Below are 18,708 nucleotides of genomic sequence, written 5' to 3'. Positions count from 1 at the left end.
GGATATGCACACATTGTGAGTGGGAATGACTGAATCCGATGAGCGGGTTAATATATCTGTAAATCACTTAGACACGACGTTCCGATGTATTAAGGGCTAGATAAAAGCCAATTATTATTTTAATTATTATCATTATTAATGTTTTTTTATTATTATTATTATTCAAAATAATATGGACAGGTAGGGACAGAGACAGGAAAAGAAGCGAAATGAATCGGGTGAATAGAGGAAAAGAGTGGGAGAAAGGCGAGAGTGAGGGGTGGGAAATAAATGTTTAACAATGGAAGATCCTCAAAATATCCTAATTAGCCTGAATGATAGGAGCGTAATATTTTTTATAAGAAATATAAATTAACATTCATCAGGAATGTTCTCCTTTTATTTCTTGCAGAAAGCCACCGTGGTGATAACGATCCTTCCTGGAAATGTATAATATCTTATTCCATTTTTTACAATGATAATATAATGATTTTCTAATGACAGTTGATATAAATATAACAATGACTTGAATTGACATCATATTATATGTCATGTGAAACAACAACAAAAAATATCGTTAAATGAACAGTTTTTGTGGTGTTACGAGCAAGCAACGAGTAGAACACATCATGGTGTTTAGGTATAAAGATGTTGGTTACATTGTTGATAAGAATAAAATGTACCTTCGTTAAGACAGGAGTCTCGATAAATTGTTATTTCCTGCAGTGCTCATTACAATCATTTTTCAGTTCTTGGTAATAATATGTAATTATTTTTACAATGATGATAATATAAACTTTGAGTGACATGATACTATTTTTATGTGAAGAAGAATTCATGATTCTACGTACCTTTGTATTAGAGGCATTACGAGCAAGCACCGAGTAGAACACATCATGCATGTGTGTATCCGCTTGGTCGTCAGAAATATCGATAGTCACAGATCTCAGGGTGTTTGAGGAGCACATACATTCAGCCAGGTCCTCTGAAGCAGTCCGTCCACACGGCTTTTTAATTACCAGTTTTTCCTATTGTGTACAGTTATTTGTAAGAAAAGACAGCGACATAGTATGTGGGGACAATAAAATACCAATTCTGATAGTTCAATAGCATATATCATTTAATCTATTTAATTTGTGTCATGTGCCATGAATATTTACCAAAACCAATGTGACTGAAAAATATACAACAAATAAAAGTGGCTATGAAGTCAGAATGATAATATTAATAATAATAATAATGTAAATATAATAGACTTGATTTGTATTCCTCGTCGGTTCATTTCAACGGATAAGCTTGATATTACTTTTTATAATGACTGGGTTTATTAACAATCTGGAATCAAGATCATAATCTGATCATAAAAGAAGTCCAAAATCTTCTTACAATTTGACGTATAAACAATTATTTTCAGACATGCTTGAGAGAAAATAATTATTCCACATAAATCATGTTTAATATTATGACGCATTCACTTTACTCTTTAAAAGTCATTCAGCATGATAGCCCTGAAATGATTAATTCGTTATCTCAATAATCATTGCGCTTAAAACTTTCCGTGCACAAAACCCTAAATCCAATTTATAGTCATTTAGTCCAGTTCCAGTTTTCATGTCAATATGTAAGAAATATCAGCTTGCTCGAGTAGTAAAAAACATCCTATTCATGAATCACTGCTAACAGTTGATTAGAATGTACTTTTTCTGAAAGGTTAATTTGAAGTATCAGCTCGCACTAGTATGAATTGCTTAATAGTTATATGCATATTGTTCATACAAAAAGTGTTTGAATGTCGGAATTTAACATTTTCAGCTCGCGCTCCGTGCTCGCACCAATAATTGTTTGGTTAGTATATATTCTTCCTCTTAATGGTTACAATCGAGTTTTCAGGTCGAAATATAACATAATTTAGCAAGCGCTTCGCGCTCGCATTTCTTAATTGCAGAGAAATTAATTCTTTAATGCAATGCGAACATTTATTAAAAGGTCTTTTTGCTGGCCAGAATGTAAAAAAAAATCTGCTTGCGCTTTGCGCTCGGATGGATCATTAAGTTAGATACCCCCATGATAATTACAAAAGCTGCTCACAATGTTCAATTTTCAGGGATCGATATATAAAATATCCAAAAATTTCAGCTCGCGCCTCGCACTCACATGGTAATTTATATTTCAGGCCATATGAAATACGTAATGTTGCTTACAAAAATGAAAATTAAGTTAATTCTAACCCCGCGCGTTAAGAAAAATAAATAGAAACTGATCCTGGGTGAATATGAGGGGGGAAATGTGAGGAAAGGGAAATGTAGAACACTTCCAAGAATCATGATGGTCGTCAGACGTCGGTAATCGCCAACGATGTTGGTTGGTAACCAGGGACTCCAACCCCCCCCCCTACCCCTGGAAAAAGCCTATCGACACCCCTGGTTGAGAGGAGAAGCTGACTCTGTTCTGCCTAAAATGTTCATCTTCTTCGACCTATTACTACCGTACAAGTTCTACGAGTAAGTTTTCCCTTTTTGTTTCCAAAATCATATTTGTTGATGATAAACACCAGCGACTCCTCTCCGTGTTGATTTATAGAAATGGTATGTGCATCATGTATCAAGAAGGTGGGCCCTTGTTACTCCCGGTCGATCCCATACCCCTGCGTAATATAATAGTGGGTTTGGCTATTTTGCCCGATGCAAATCGCCACGATCTGAGTTTCGCGACAGAGCATGCATGTAGACTTGTCGTCGTAAGGGGAGTCATACGACATTTGAATCGAGTTTGAACTCAATGCCCGACACCGTATTTATCAACCGTCATTTTTTGTTTATTTGTTTCTCCCAAATCCTTGGCAGTTTTTATTTATTTGCCCATCCCTATACATGATGTAAAAATGAAAACAATATATTCGTTTAAGCCTATTAGCATGCAGCCAAAGCTGGGACTTTCTTTTTTCGTCTAAATGCCACCTTGTTTTATTAGTAGACACTTCTTCCAATAGCAATTTCGTCCAATAGTCCGTCTAACGTCATTGGCAGTTTTTTCCAATTGTCATTTTGGTCCAACACCTACTAGGTCCAATTTAGTGTTTGTCTTATATCCACTGAATCCAATACCAATTTGATCCGATTCCCTTTTGGTCTAATAATCGTTATTACTGGTAGGCGCGGATCTAGGGGTATATGAGTCCACCCACCCCCCCCCCCCCCCTCCCCCCTTGGTCGACATCGCGCGCGGGCGAAGGCAGGGCACAGTGGTCGAATTTCAAAAATGAAAACCATATCGCAAGAATACACCCCAAAACGGATTAAACATCGCGAAAAAAATATGCAGGCAACAGGCGCTGAAAATTCACATGTATGCATTCAAATGCATATACCAACATGAGCATCAGTAACCGGTAGATGGCGCAAAGTATTGGGAATCAACCGAATTTATTATCCTCATGAATATTTGAATATTGTGACATTAAGTCCGTTAAGTAATTTGAATTCAAGTCTCGTGTTTTTTTTTTCGAATTGGACCGATCAATTTGAGTAACCTCTGCATACCCGCGGCTTAACACTCATGTAATTTTTAAGAACAACAAACCAACATACAAACATTTATTTTGTTTCTACCCCTCCTTTTACGTTTTGTTTTTAAAGTGTTATCCAATTGGGGTCGCTCATGTATAATTTTCATAGAGGTGATTTTCCATTGACGTTAGCAGATTTATTTCATAGGAACAACCACTTTCATAATTGCCAAACAATAAATGCTACTGCACTGCGTATTCCTCATGCAAGGACATGCCAAACTATGTGATTAGCAATATAAATTCTGTAAAATGTCTCGACCAACTGGTACATGTACATGTACTCCTATCATTAAGTACTAGTAGTCATTTCAATTATAGTTTTTGTTATAAATCTCTTATCTTTTGCCATTTACTATCTTGTAACTTCGTGTTTCCCCGTTATTCTATCTCTCTATTTGTCTATCTATCTATCTATCTATCTATTTTTTAACTCCTTTTTTTCAACATATCCATTATTCTTCTGTAAATAGTTTTTAACCACATATGTATCCTTGTATAAACTTAGTACAACCTATTTTCTTTTATTTTTAGTATTATCAACTAGCAACCAATAGCTAGAATCAGGTTTTGCTTTAAACAAACAAATAACGTATTGTTTCAATGCTGAGGGACCTTATTACAAGCCTGGCTTCCAAAGGTCTCCTCGTCTTCCTTGTCTTTATATTACTTTCCTTTAATTATCGATATTTGTTTCTTCTAAACGTTTTCGACATATGCGTTAGCATGTAATTGTACATGTATCCTGTTATATGTTACTTTTTCAAGGAGGATCAATAAACTTCAATAAAGTTCAATATTTGAGACTTTATTGTTTGTTTTGCCTCATTCGATTTATTTTACTAGGGGTGCATTTTATGACTGATATTAAAATTGAAAACCAATGGAATTGGGCCCAGTAATGTTCATTTATTTTTTTTTTATTGAATGTTTTTGAGGGACTGTAGTTTTTGGTCTCGTTTGTTTTAAATTTGGGGGGTAAAATATAAAAAAAATAAAGACCTATGATTTTAAACATTAGATCTTTGAATACCGAGGGCGTTTGTATGGGGGTTATTGTTTACCACTTTACGATGATTCATGATGAAGATATGTCCTGATACCGTGTGGGCCTGCATCCCTTTCATGATCTCAAGTGTGTTGCTGGATGAAGTCGATAGATGATCTGCCACAGCTTTGGCCACTGTTTGGTCTTGACTCTCATAGGCTACGTCAACAATGAAGTAAGCGTCGATGCGTCCATATACCATTAGTCGTGTTGATGTTGATGGTATGAGATGAGTTATGATATCCAATCCGACCTCCTTCTGTTGGGCCGAAGTGAAGTATAGAAGCTCCCGGAATTCACGTGCATTTCCGACTACTAGTATATGCTTCATCAACCTGTCGTACTCGCTTCTGTTTGAGTTGTGAAGAGATGCGAGATACATCCCTGATAGATACTCCTGAAACAGCTTATGGGGAAACTGCACAGATGAGTCTGCGGAATGTGCATGATACATTCTGCTTCTCCTCTGAAGGATCGGTGCTTGTTTAGTGAGTACTCCAACTTGACAACCTGTGTTAATACACCCGGGCCAGCTCTTGAACTCTTGTTCAGTGAACACCAATCGCCTTTCCATGAGCCCCTGGAAGGCAAGACAACCGATGTTGGATAGATGGAGAAGTATTTCTGCACGCTGTACACGCCATTCCTTGTCTATTGCGGACAGACCGAGCTTTGAGAGATAATGATCGACCAAAAATTGGACCATCTCATTAATGAGCTGAGAAAATGTTTGTAATTTCGACATTGCTATGCGACGCGCTCCATCGAATTCTTTCCACATGATACATAGCATAGCTGTGTATATGGGGTAAGGGGCCATGTTCTCTCTGATGACATCGTTGTTTGATATGAATTGGGTCAACTCCTCAGCTGGAGTTTTGTCTGGATGGAAGAACTTTGTGACGTAGGAAGAGAGATTTTCATCAGAGAAACCCTCCACGGCAATGAATGCATACACCTTTCTAAGATCCGATTTCATCCGTATCTCATCTGATCGCCATCTTCTAGATGTGATTAGCACTCTTCCTGACTTAAACAGCTGATTGAGGATGATAAGAGCGATTTGATGAGAGTTGTTAAGATCACCAGCTAACTCGTCTAGGCCGTCCAGAACAAGAAAGACGTCTTTCTGATGGGAGAAGACGTGCTTATTTAGCTGCATGGCTGTAACCATATTGTCGTCTGGGAGATAAGACTTTATTATCTCTCCAAGAGTCTTGCCCTCCAATTCACGTAGAAGGACGATAAGAACCAATGTGAAATCTTGATAACAGTCTCCATGAATCCAGTCCCATACAATCTTTGCACAAAGAGTTGTCTTCCCCACACCACCTTCACCTTCAATCAACAAACGTTTAGGAAGGACTCCGTTGACTTTAGTCTTGAGCAGGTCTGCGTAGAGTATCGGTGCCTTTAAAGTTGTTCCTTTGTCTTCTTCCAGCAAAGTTAAGTTGGTGAAGATCCGGTCTAATTGAAACAGAAGGCTGCTGTTCAGTGGATCGGCTTGAATCTGACAGTGATGAAGTGCAGAATATTCTTTGACCTCTTTGATGACCCGTTGGACTTCCTCTTCTGTCATTGATAATATGTGATCACCGACCTGGCCTGTTATGAGAGACAAACTTACATGTGTCAATTGTATAAGAATACAATTCGAATTGATTTTTTGTTTGGAGGTGGTATATTTGGGAAATACATCATGTAAAGTTTTCAAAGAAGGCCTATTTGATTTTTCGCTGCCGACTTTGACTGAGAAGGAATAACTTCATTTTCTTGTGATCATTATTATGATTACTATGTTCAATCTTTTATGTTCTTGTCCATTGTTCTCGAATCGTAATTAGCATTGTTGTTATTACTTGCACTACTTATTGTCTACATTGTAATTTTGATCGATATCTTCTTCGCATGTTTATACTATTACAATTAGCATTGATATTTTCATCGTCATGCTGTGACTCTTCGTCAAACTATCATTGTTATCATTATCGTTTATCTACGTGACAGTAGTGCACATGAGGTGGTTGTATAATACTGACAATGGTAATCACCTTTTTGTACACTGTCGGCCAGTTGTACCAGATTGATGCCTTTTAACTTCTTGGACAGTATTTCCCTCGCTTCTTGATGCTTTACTGTCTTCAGCCATTCGTAAAGCATCTTATAGGTAGCTTGCATTGTGTTGCCAATGTTATCTCTCTCAAACCGACTTAGTTGAGCCTCAGTGAATCCTAGAGCTAGTCCGACCTTCCTAAAATCTGATGGATCCATACCGTCAGCAAGGAGAATGAGTTCGAACTCAGTTAGATCCCCAGGGCTATATTGTATTCAAAGAAAATGAGTCAAAATGTGTCCAATGCTACCGGTTTATTTTTGCATTAGATTTGGGGGAAATTGTTATTATCGAGATTCAAGAAAGTACTTCACCTAGCTACAATAAAGTTTTCCCCTTCAAAGATACCAAGCAAATGATATATAAATAATAAATATGAAAAAAAATCGTATGTTGCAGCCTGATGTAGAGAGTTTTAAAAGAAAAGTGTTTATCTATATTCAAACGAGTATTTCAGTTAAATAAAAACGACTATAAGTCACCACTCCAAATGCTGAAAATTTCATCACATTCATAAGTCACCAAGGTAATGACTTTTGATTTTAAGCAATATTTCTTCAAAATGTTTTAAAAGATGCTTGAATATTTATTAGGTGGTTTGATGGTGTCCCCACTTTCCCTTTTTATATGTTTAGACATGTTCATTCATTGGTGTTTGACATGTCTTCCTTAAAAAAGGGGGAAAGTCACTGGATTCCTTATCTAATGCATTAAATAATTTGCCGATCGAATTTTGTTCAGTTTAGGTTGACATAATATGAATAAAATTATAATTTCATGCAAAAATATGCAAGATAATAAATAGGAATACGATATCATTAGCTTACTCATTCGATATCTATGAATACTGTTTCATGAAATAATTGAACGTTTCAACTTGTAAACATTTAGTGTTCCTTGTGTGATTTAACTTATATGTTCGGCGTCTACTTTCTCTAATTTGGCACATACATTATCTGTTCACATCATACTATTTTCAGCCTTGAGAACCCCTTGATGGGACTCATTCGAATTCCGATGTAATGATTGAACTACACTAGAATGTAATAGTCCATTCTTGAAACCAGCAATGGATTTATGGTACTGTAGGACCTAAATTAAATCTGCTCACTTGGTATCTGGCCCTGGGTTTGGCTCCACGTCACCAGACCTCAGTAGGAGCACATTGGTCACAACAGCATTGCACTTCCTCTTGATTTCATCTGCTTCTCCACAGAGTGAATAATATATACTGCCTACAAAGATTGGTGTTCCGTGATGCTCTGCGACCTGCGATTATGAAGAGGGGGAGACAGAAGAAGAACAAAGAGGCAACGGTAACATTATTCAATTCTACCATTGAATATTGGCTAGTTAGACCGTGTTAGGTAGGCCTACCTTTATAAGAATCGTTACACATTACTTTTGCACGGAAACATTACATATATGTTTTAAAACTCGTTTATGGATAAAATCTTTGCTCCCTAATCGTTCTTACTGATGATAGATAAGATGGGCTTAGAAAAGGTTATTAAATGTAAGACCTGCCTTGCGTCTCGATGGTGTGTGTTCAGGTTCAGATCTAGTCAAAGATTGGTCATCTGCAGCTGCTCCCGACGGTAAAAGATTTGATGTCTCCTCATGATTACTGCCATCTTCATGACCAGTGACAGATGTAGCTACATGTACCTCCGATGTGCCGTCTGGTTGGTCTGGTTTATTTGCTTGAGTTGACTTGCAGAGGTTTACAGGTGATGTACTATGAATGGTTATGTATCTCAGGTCCAGCTCGTCGTCTACGTCACAGGGCGTGGCAGGTTCCGGGGCAGGAACGGATTCCTGTTCTGTTGAACAGGTTGAACATGTTGAAAGAGTACGGTCATCAGCACTCAAAGACATATCTTGAGCGATCTTATCGGGACTTTTGGTATGGCACGAAGAGCCAATGTCCACAACGTAACTGTTCTGAGAACATGCTTCGACTTTGCTACCTTTAACCTCACGGTCACTTGGAGATTCAGTTTTGGTGGGATTTGGTTTTACATCGGTAGAAGGCGGAGGTTGGCGACATGATGCGTTACTAGTTTTGCCATTTTCACCAGTTGAAGAGCCATTGAAAGACGATTTGTGGCGATTGCCTTTGCCATTTTCTTTTGAGTGTTCAGCTGCTTTCTTTGCCTTTTCAATTAATTTAAGACCATAAACATACCTCCTCAGGTAGTAGAAGTAGTCATATACTTTCTGCTTACGGCGCATGTACGTGCCGATCCTGGCACGCCAAACACTGAGAGAGACAGGCATGGTGGCATCAGGAGACTGCGTGACAAATGATAAAAACGCATTCGTAAAAAAGATGATAAATTCACTATGTCAAGTATTAGCATGATTACTATAAGCTTATAAAGTAACAATTGTATGCTTATTGTTTCTATTGTTTAAAAACTAAAGATATTGATTGATAGGAGTTTGATAATTTTCAGAGATAGTCAATTTTCATCTACTGGATACCTGAAATAAAATGTAAATGATGAAATCCTTCAAAAGGATCGAAAACATACATCGTAATTTTTCAGACTTTTCTGCAACGCAACTAAATTAATCATTGTGGTGACCGTCCGCGTTTGCGGAGTGGGAGTTGAGTGTCCTCACACCTTTGAAACAACAGAGGTGAAGGTGTGTGTGGGTCTATGCGGGCGTGGATTTTGGGTATTAGAGAGAGAGATATCTGCAAGCGCATGTTGCCATCACAACCCAGAAACCGCCTTTTCACACGGTAAAAAACCCCGTAAATTTAACAATGATTCCAGTAAAAATAAAGCTAATGACGAATTATTAGCACGTGTGAAACCAAACTAGAACAAAACCACGAACGTCAATCACAATCATGAATTCAACTCTTACTCTGGATGTGAATTCCAGTTAAGTTTCACTCAAATTATGGTACGAATTTGCGTGTGAAAGGCTTGACCTCCAAAACATCTTTTGGAGGCAGAACTTACGTGACCTTTCAAGCCCTTCCGAAGATAATACAATCATAACAATTGTCATTCACTAATCGTAGTTTGTATTTTCGATGCAGTGATTTGATTGGCAAGTCTCCAAGGACACATACCGCCTTCGCTCGAGAATTCAAATTCAAATCATAGTTTTTAAGTGAGCGTGTGAAAGGTCCCATGAATTTAAAGACGAATTGCAATCATCATGACAATTATCATACAATAAAGCATGATATTCAATCAATCATTAACCTCGTTATCAAAGTTATTCAAACAAGACACACCATCTATTTCTGTTTGTTTCTTATTTAAGTAAACAGAAACTTTAAAATTTATTTATTTCTGTTTGATTCTTATTTAAGTAAACAGGAACTTTGAAATTGTTGTTAATACAGATAAACTGTTAACTAATATTCCTAAATCCCTATCAGGCCTTGTGTAAAGTGTGTCAATATCTTGCTTTCCGTGTTTTAACCCCTTTGAACGCAATAGGCCTTAAGTCCAAGATAAATCAATAAAGGAAAACAACATACAAATATGATTTAAAGGGGTAGTTCAATTCAATGGTCAATCAATACCCCCTCCCCCCCCCCCCCTATTATCCAATATATATTTTTAACAGATTCAGATCTTCGATGGCATTTAATGGGATACTTTGCTACTTGATATGCTCTGACAATTTTGAGAGTAAAGACGCCAAGGAGGGTGTAAATTTACAAAACGAGTGCCAGGTAAAATAGCCAAGGGGGGATCAAATTTGAACCTCTGCCATTTTTATATTGAACTGTTAATGTGAATGGTCTGGATGTACATTTTATTTTTAGTGTTTCTTGAGTCCAAGTTTATCATTATTGACATGCCGTATTTTTTCAAGCATATCAACCCAAATATAAATGGTGGAAATATCCATCAACGTCTGAATGCTATACTAATCCGTTTAATTATTAACATCTAGCTGGTTTATCATTCTCATGACATGTCAAGTTTATTCAAGATAAAGATGTATACTAAAATAAACAACGATTTTGGTGAGCGCCAATACTACAATAACCCCTTTTTATGGTATATGCTATACGGTAATACAGGTGTGTCTCAGAGCTCATGATTTAATCTGATTTACCAACTGTCTTAATTCTCTCTCCTGAAATGTATACCGAAATATATTCCTTTGCCTTTTTCGTTACTCCTTAATATAATTACTCCAAACTGAAGGTCATTTTTGTCCCTAGAAATTTTACAAGGAAAAAAGTGCTGTCTATGGAAAATAACACACGCATACACGCACCCCCCCCCCCCACAACGTACCCCGAACATTCCTGCTTCCGGGGCCATGCCCAAATATGAATACTATTGAATATTATCGGTCCGATTATCACAAACAAAATGCAGAATCTATAAGGAACCTATATGTTATTGTTCACTCTGCATAGCCCACCTGCTAACTGGCTAATGATGATTAAACTTATGACGATGGTGGTGGTGGTGGTCAGGATGATGATGATGATGATAGTGCTGGTGGTGAGGATGATGATGATGATGATATTGCACCATCCAGTTTCATAAAAAGAATTTAAACTAAAAAGAAGGGGGTATGTTGCCATACTATACTCATGGAACTTTTGCAGAAACGGTAGTGATTTTCGGTAATGGTTAAGACGCTTATATGGCAGGATGTCGTTGTCTACTTCTTGAGACGTACACTAATTTAATAACAAGATAAAGTATTTCATCGATCTACCGCTATAAGGCGTAGGAAGGGACGGCGGAACAGAATGGGAAGGGAGTCAGGTCCAGATTTGAAAAAGTAGCCTGATTTAGGCAAATCGTGTTAATGCTAAATTAAGAAGTGTTTTAGCATAATTTGAGGACGCTGAGTCCCAATTTGATGTTATAATCCTCAATTTGGCTAAAATAAAAACATATGGCCGCCATATTCTATAAGTTTTTGCTCTATTTTGACACCCCAAACTTGCAAAAAAAATGTTTGTCAACTGTTTTTTATAGCGTTTGATCTTAGGGATAACATGCTAAAAATACACCAAAATCCGCATCCAGGGAAATATTTATTTTCAAGATGGCGTGTAAAATGGCACCCGCTCACTGAAAATTAGTGTTACTGACTCTTTATCCAGTCTTGATTTCCTTTTCGGGGGTTATTTTAATGGATTAGGGCGTAAAAGGTCTGCTGATGCAGTCAAGAGTGAACATAATCACTACATATTACCTGGAACTCTAAGATGCAGTAAAAATGGCTGTCATATATTGAAAATTCACAATTGATGTATTACCTATATTTGAGTGTATCAAATTGGGGTGTTATTCATTGGTGGTTTAAAGGGTCAAGGAGTAATTCAGACAAGGTCCAAGGATGAGTTTCAAGGTGACTTTCAAAATTGGAGTCTATTAAAAATGGATGTTGTTACCTGAAAAGCCCTAAAACTCGACATAGTTTTTTAATGTCTGCCTAGGAAACACGAATTAGTGTGTTACCCTTGGGTTATTTGGTCAAGTAATATGCTGGGACAAGTAAAGTCTGCGGTCCAAAAATCAAAGATGGCTTTTAAAAAATGGAGTCTTAAATGGCTTTTGTTACCTAAAAATTGACATAATTTGTTTAATATCCACCTGGGGTAAGATTGTGTTGTCTAACCCTTGATTTAAAGGGTCAAGTAGTACATAAGGATAAGTTACAACATGTAAAAGGACAATCAAAGGTCCTGTATGTCTACAAAAAATCCAAGATGGCTTCCAATAAAGGAGTCTAAGATAGATGTTGTTACTTCAAAATGGACATAGTTAATTTAGAATCCACCTGGGAGATATGATTTAGAGTATACACTATGGTTTCTATGGTTGAATACTACCATCTGGATTAGTTACAATGTTATGAAGGTGTCCATTTTGCCTAAAAATTCAAAAATGGCTTTCAAAATGCGTCTAAACAGACTGACATTACTTAAAAAGAGTAATAGTTTTGTGAAAAAAATCTCTACTATTATGGTTTAAAGGCTAAAATAATACATTAGGACAAGTAACAAGGCAGATAAGTTTTCCCTTTCGTCGTAAAAAAATCGAAAACGACTTTTAAAATTGCGTAATGACTGCTGTCCCTAATCATTAAAAAACAGGATACTCCTAAGCACTAAAATAACGTATCTTGAAAAACTGATCAGCGAATTATGATATTTCTAAACAGTGTACCCCATTTTTGTGTAGTTTTTTTTCGGGTGTTTACATATTGTTGGACCACCATCTAATTAGGTCAATAACTATCGTAATTTAACATATTTTAGGAGCCTTAAAACATAGCAGAGTCACAAATAATGGCTCTATAACATGGAATAATATGAAATATCGCCATTTTTTGCATCAATGTGGCCAATTCAAATTAAATTTGGGGGCCTTCTTCGATTTTGGACAGAATGAATAACAGCGTATCTCTGCAATTCATCTTAACTTGTATTTTTTACCAATAAGATCATGGGAGAGACACAACAAATGTCTGTAGAATTTATTTTGGGCCAAATTGCACCATTGGCAAACCTTGAAACTTTTCCGATGTATTTTTTTTCTTGGAACCATCATTTTTCTTCTTTTTAGACCCAACATTTGTTTCTATCAGGTGGATATTTTATGAATTTTGACCATTTCAAAGTTATAAACGCCAATTTAGAAGGTCATCTTGTACTCCTTTTACACACTCACTGCCTATCTTGCAAAAAAAACATGTCTTCATGCATTTTTTGCCTTGAAAACTTTTTGATGATTTACTTTAATTTTTAGAGTTGATAGTAGAATAACTGCCGATTTGGACGCCATCTTTGAATTCCAGATACCCCGGACGATCTTTTGTAAGATTATATACATGATATAACCTGTCTCAATATACTTTGTTTAATCCTAAGTTTCATGAAATAGATATTTATACCCTTAAAGTTATAACATTTAAAAACTAAACTTCGGTTAAGATTTGATGTTGACTACGCCGCCGACGGAAACGCGACGTCCATGCTTCTGCTTTGCAGATAGGCGAGGAAAAGATGACGGACACGTCAAAGTTATCCCAATGTGATTATACCAGCATCGCCCAAGAAACGTCAAACATTTGGCCATATTATTTATCAATCAGCAGCTGTGAATCAGAATCATGGCAGCCATCTTGGAATTAAAGATGGCTGATAAATTGATCGGATGCTTAATGTTTGCAACCCTCGATATCCAAGACAAAGCATACACCCCTATTTCTGAAATACAATCACCCATAGAAATCGTTTAATATGAAAAACTGCAAATGCCGCCATTTTTTGTCGATTGGAGGATGGAAACGTCGGAATCAAGTTTGGCAAACAGCATTTTTGGATTCAGACCCTGGGCTAAATAACTTCAAAGCAATTGACAAATCGGCATTAACACAAATGCCTAAAGCTTTTTTTTAAGAGCACAAGTTTTTTTTTTCTGGATCTACTTAAAAGGGGACATAGAACATAATCAATATACCTGGTGATATGTTTGGTGTCTATGCTAGGGTTTCAAGGGTAAACAAATGGATCTGGTTATAATCAAATGCAGTCATCCATTTTGCCTTAAAAGCCAAGATGGCTTAAAAAACGGGTGCTAAAATGACTGTTGTTTATACTTAATAGTGGACACAATTCAGTCACTATCCACCTGTGATAAATAATTTTGGTGCCTACATACTAAGGAAAAGGTTCCATTTTGTACCCATGGGGTGCACCCTGTTTTAGGGTATCGTATCAGCAGATTGCACCCCTTGGATGCAACATTGAACATTTTTTCTTCGTGTGTACCCTTAAATGCATGCGGATAAGTTACCATTATTGTTTCATGAATAGGTAACAGCCCCATTTTGATGTAATTTTAGAATCTACCTTGGATTATTGAAAAGCTGACTATCTTTGCTTTTTGTCTGAATGTATTATTTGACCCTTAATACCATGATGCAGACACCGAAAAATATTTATCACAGATTGACATTGTATGAACTCTCACCATTATTGATTAAAAGGAATCATTTTTCAAGTAGATGCCATTTTAAAACCCTCTTGGAATTTTAGGCAAAATGGAAAACTGCATATCCTTGAGCAAGTCCAAACGCCTCATTTTTACTTTGAATTTGACACCGTAGTATGGACAACGAATTCATATTTCCTTAATGGATTATAAATGAACTATGTTAATTTTTTTTAAGTAAAAATAGTCATTTTAAACTCTGAATTTTGAAATCCATCAGAATGACTGTATTATATCAATTTTCAGTGAATGGAGGCCACCTTGGACGCCATCTTGCAAATAACTACCTTCCCGGATGCGGATTTCGGTACATTTTTTTCTATATGTTATTCCGGAGGTCAAGAAATAATAAAAACTGTTAAAAAACCATTGGTTATAAATTTGTTCCGGATAAGGGTAGTTTTGGTCGTATTGACCCGTCTAATAATGCTATTTTAGTGAAATGATCTCCTTCATTTTGGTGAAAAGGTACTTCGCGCACATATTCATTCATTAACAGTTTAGGCCGAAGCCCAGTGGCTGCGCATGCCAAGGCGTTTTGAAAGGCTTAAATAGTACATAAGGTTGAATTTTTTTCATGTAAAGAAAAAAAAGAATATGTGTTGTCTACAAACACACATTTTTTTATAATTCACAAAAAGAAAAAAAAAGTTCGGTAAGCACTCTTTTTCTTAATCTTTATTTCTGACTTCTTTCAACTTTTTGTCTCTATTCTCTTAGTCAGTTCCAGATAAAAAAAAGCTCAGATCCAACAACTTTATAAGACCTTAATTTGCTAAGAAGCACAGTTCCTATGGTAACCGTCGGTTAACACATACTTTTTTTATGATAAACAGTCATTTGTTGGATTTGCTGCTTCAATCGTTATGCTTATCCATATTACTTTTTTCACATTATTTTTCATTAAAACGATTTAATCTATTCAGTAATATCAACGGCAAACAAATACTGCTACATCTCCAACAAGTTGATTCAGATGAAAACTGAAAAAATCAAACAAGCATTACAGCGTTAAAAAGTAATGACTAAATTCAATTTTAAAATTGAAATATATTCTAAACTTCCAAATGCTCTCTTCTGCAAAATCGATACATTATTGCAAGCTTCTCCCGAGTTACTCCTGGTTTATAAAACTGGGCATTTTTCTCTAAAAGTACAAACCTTCATCATATTTTTTCTAGACGTTTGAGAAACGTATATTAGGTTGATTACACATTTTGACAACAATTATAAAATGTCCCATAGTCAGTCAGGTATGGAAACATTTATATAGAACGTTACGAAATATGCAGGGGGTAACTCTACCGGGGTATATCATCAAACCAATGGTTTCATATTCATAAACCTGACAAGAGAATTTCAAACTGATGGAACATTCTAAATATACAATATTTGACTAAAAAGAATGTGATATGAAAAAGTATAGGCTAGCCCTACATGTAGATCTGCATTTTATTTTCTTCTAAAAGTTAGGAAAAACGGGGTTAAAATTTATTCCAAGAAGGATATGATGAAAATCGATCTAAGTAAACATGGTTATTGTCTTTAAACCCCCTAAGAAATATTCACCCGATTCTCTTTCAAACTTCATAATAATACCACGAAGAAAAACTGACAATGTAAGATACCTGTCTGTCGTGACGATGACTTGCGGCATGAATCAATATCTCGCTGTGAAAACTCAAAGAGGCATACCCCTACATAAGATTTAGTAACAAACTGTCCGACAAAAAATATGGTCTTACATAACTGTAAACAGCTTTGAAGAGTTTCAAGTTGTCAATTTTATCGAACGTACATAAATTAGGTGAAAGAGCGAACAAAAGCTGAGATTATACCCAGTCCAGAATCTTAAACTCTCAGTGAAGAATCCAAGGTAAATGTCCGGTCTTCAAGTACGCGTCGAGACTACATGTATCGAGAACAAATAGCTGGATAGACATAGAGCTCGGTGCTTGTTGCCGCATACCCTTAACTGAATCTTCAGAAAGAGCACTCCAGTAACAGAACATCGAGTCATACCAACACCTAAAAACGCATGCGCACGCACAAGCAAGAGAAAAAAGTTTAGAGAACTTTGTGCACCCTTGACCTTTGGAGCAATTTTAAGGGGCCTTAAAAAGCGCGATGTCGGTCTATCCAGATTTTTGTTCCCAATATTGTATTGTATTTGGTCATCCCTCTTTAGTTTGAATTCATTGGCCAAGACTAGGATTCGTAGATTTTAAAGTCACATATTGTATTTTTTGTGGAAGGGCGTGGTGTACTTGTTCTGACTCTAGCCTTGAAAACAGAGGGTCGTGTGTGCGAATCCCATCGCGGTCTAGCTTCATTTGGCAAGGCGTCGATCCACACTTTGTCACTGCAGACCAAGATGCTAAAATGGGTACCCGGTAGGATGCCAAAGCCTTTGTACTATGGCTAGCAATTGAGTCTTGGAACTCTTTCTGGAATGCTCCCCAGGGAACGGAGAAGGTGCATACATTGTAGGCGGGCATGCAGGGATCTGATGACCGGGTTAGTAATATGCTGTAAAGCACTTTGGGCCATTGTGGGAAAAGCAAGCGCTATATGAAAAATAGCTATCATTATCATTCATAAGCAATTCTTAAAGGTGATTAGATATAATAATTAGTTGGATGTGTTCCTTTTGAGACGTGGTAATCTCCACAGTCTTACTTCTATCTACAATATTTTACTTCTCGTCCTCCATTATGAATATAGTGTTGTGACTCTATTGGCGATGCGTTTCTGTTTCCGGTGGCTTCAAAAGTTCGTGTTGTTGCTCTTTCCAGCTATGGATATCAATGGTATAGAGACACGTTAAGGGGCGTTTTAAGTGTTGTGACTCTATTTAGTCCGGCAGCCCAGGAGGTTTATTCAACCGAAAGCCGGACAAGCAAATGACCTTATAGCTGGATGGCATGGACCCTGAAGCTTACAAAAATGCATTGCTGCCGGGTTCTATCCGTGGTCTTCCCTCCGAAATGACGTAATATATGACGTCACTACCAATTTTTTAAAGACATTTTTTAGACATTCTACACATAGCATGAAGTCAAGGGGAAATATCTCAGCCAAACCATGCATGTTTTGTATGAAACTTTTAAAATATATTGTTCAAATAGTGCACAAGAGATATGCAAAATTTCACGAACAGAAATAATTGTTTACATATGCAAATTACGTAATGAAATTTGCATATCATTAGTTTGGGAGATTTCTTGCATCATTATTGTCGAAAATCGATTCAGAAATTTATTTTCTTTTTAGTGTACTTTATTTGATATATTTCCTCTCGAGCATAATACCATTCTCTTTATCTATATCTCTACTTTTAGAAAATATATGTCAGTAATTGGAAATGACATTATAGACTATGATTTCAGCCCCCTTTTCAATATGGTGTGCTCATAGAAATCGTGCGTTTTGGGCCTATTTTCACCATATAGCTGAGGTGTGCGAACGATATGCCTACGTTATTGATGTTTCCTGCATTTTGCATGATATTAAATCTTCCAAACAACATATTTTCATCTGCATTATGTATCTGCTGATGAATAAATTATTTCAGCAAAGATTGATTGCCCAGTGGCCATATAGGCTTCGTTTTCAGCCTAGTTTTCAACAATGAACCTATACCATGTATGACTGCGTTATGTAGACGAGTCGGATAAGGGGGTTCCTGCGTACCATCAAAATATTTTTCACTCAACGTTTTTGTATTTGCCTGAAGTGTCTAGTTAATGAATCTTGATGTTCCCTTTGCAAAATCGTGTCCAACGGGGTTCAAAATTGATATCTTTGTCGGCCTTCTTAGACTTTTTTAATGAATATCAATTATTTTCATATTTTATTGCACAGAGTGTGACAATGGGACAATCTTAAATGAATACGCATTTCACTATGATTTGGATAGTAGAAATCGGTTGAAATTGTTTTCTGAATAGTCTGGTTAATATATTTTGAAAAAAAAAAAAAGAATTTATCCCCAAAA

General features: G+C 36.5%; 1 protein-coding gene across 2 annotated transcripts in view; it reads right to left on the bottom strand.

Moving 5' to 3' along the window:
* Nucleotides 1-18,708, bottom strand: part of LOC129258778 (uncharacterized) — a 55,728-nt gene that overhangs the window by 30,937 nt on the left and 6,083 nt on the right. The window contains exons 1-6 of one of the 2 annotated variants that reach the window (XM_064098715.1): nucleotides 16,340-16,694; nucleotides 8,233-9,000; nucleotides 7,817-7,974; nucleotides 6,644-6,909; nucleotides 4,609-6,197; nucleotides 831-1,007 (exon numbers count right to left, since the gene is read on the bottom strand). In XM_064098715.1, coding sequence (XP_063954785.1) covers nucleotides 831-1,007; nucleotides 4,609-6,197; nucleotides 6,644-6,909; nucleotides 7,817-7,974; nucleotides 8,233-8,985 — 2,943 coding nt within the window. In that variant the 5' untranslated portion in view covers nucleotides 8,986-9,000; nucleotides 16,340-16,694. Of the gene's footprint in view, nucleotides 1-830; nucleotides 1,008-4,608; nucleotides 6,198-6,643; nucleotides 6,910-7,816; nucleotides 7,975-8,232; nucleotides 9,001-16,339; nucleotides 16,695-18,708 lie in introns of those variants that run through there. The other variant, XM_064098713.1, reaches the window with a different exon arrangement.

Source organism: Lytechinus pictus, chromosome 4 (assembly GCF_037042905.1).
Source record: "Lytechinus pictus isolate F3 Inbred chromosome 4, Lp3.0, whole genome shotgun sequence".
In the NCBI taxonomy this organism is placed as follows: domain Eukaryota; kingdom Metazoa; phylum Echinodermata; class Echinoidea; order Temnopleuroida; family Toxopneustidae; genus Lytechinus; species Lytechinus pictus.
The sequence above is the reverse complement of the archived record's forward strand: the minus strand, read 5'-3'. Positions and strand labels throughout refer to the sequence as shown.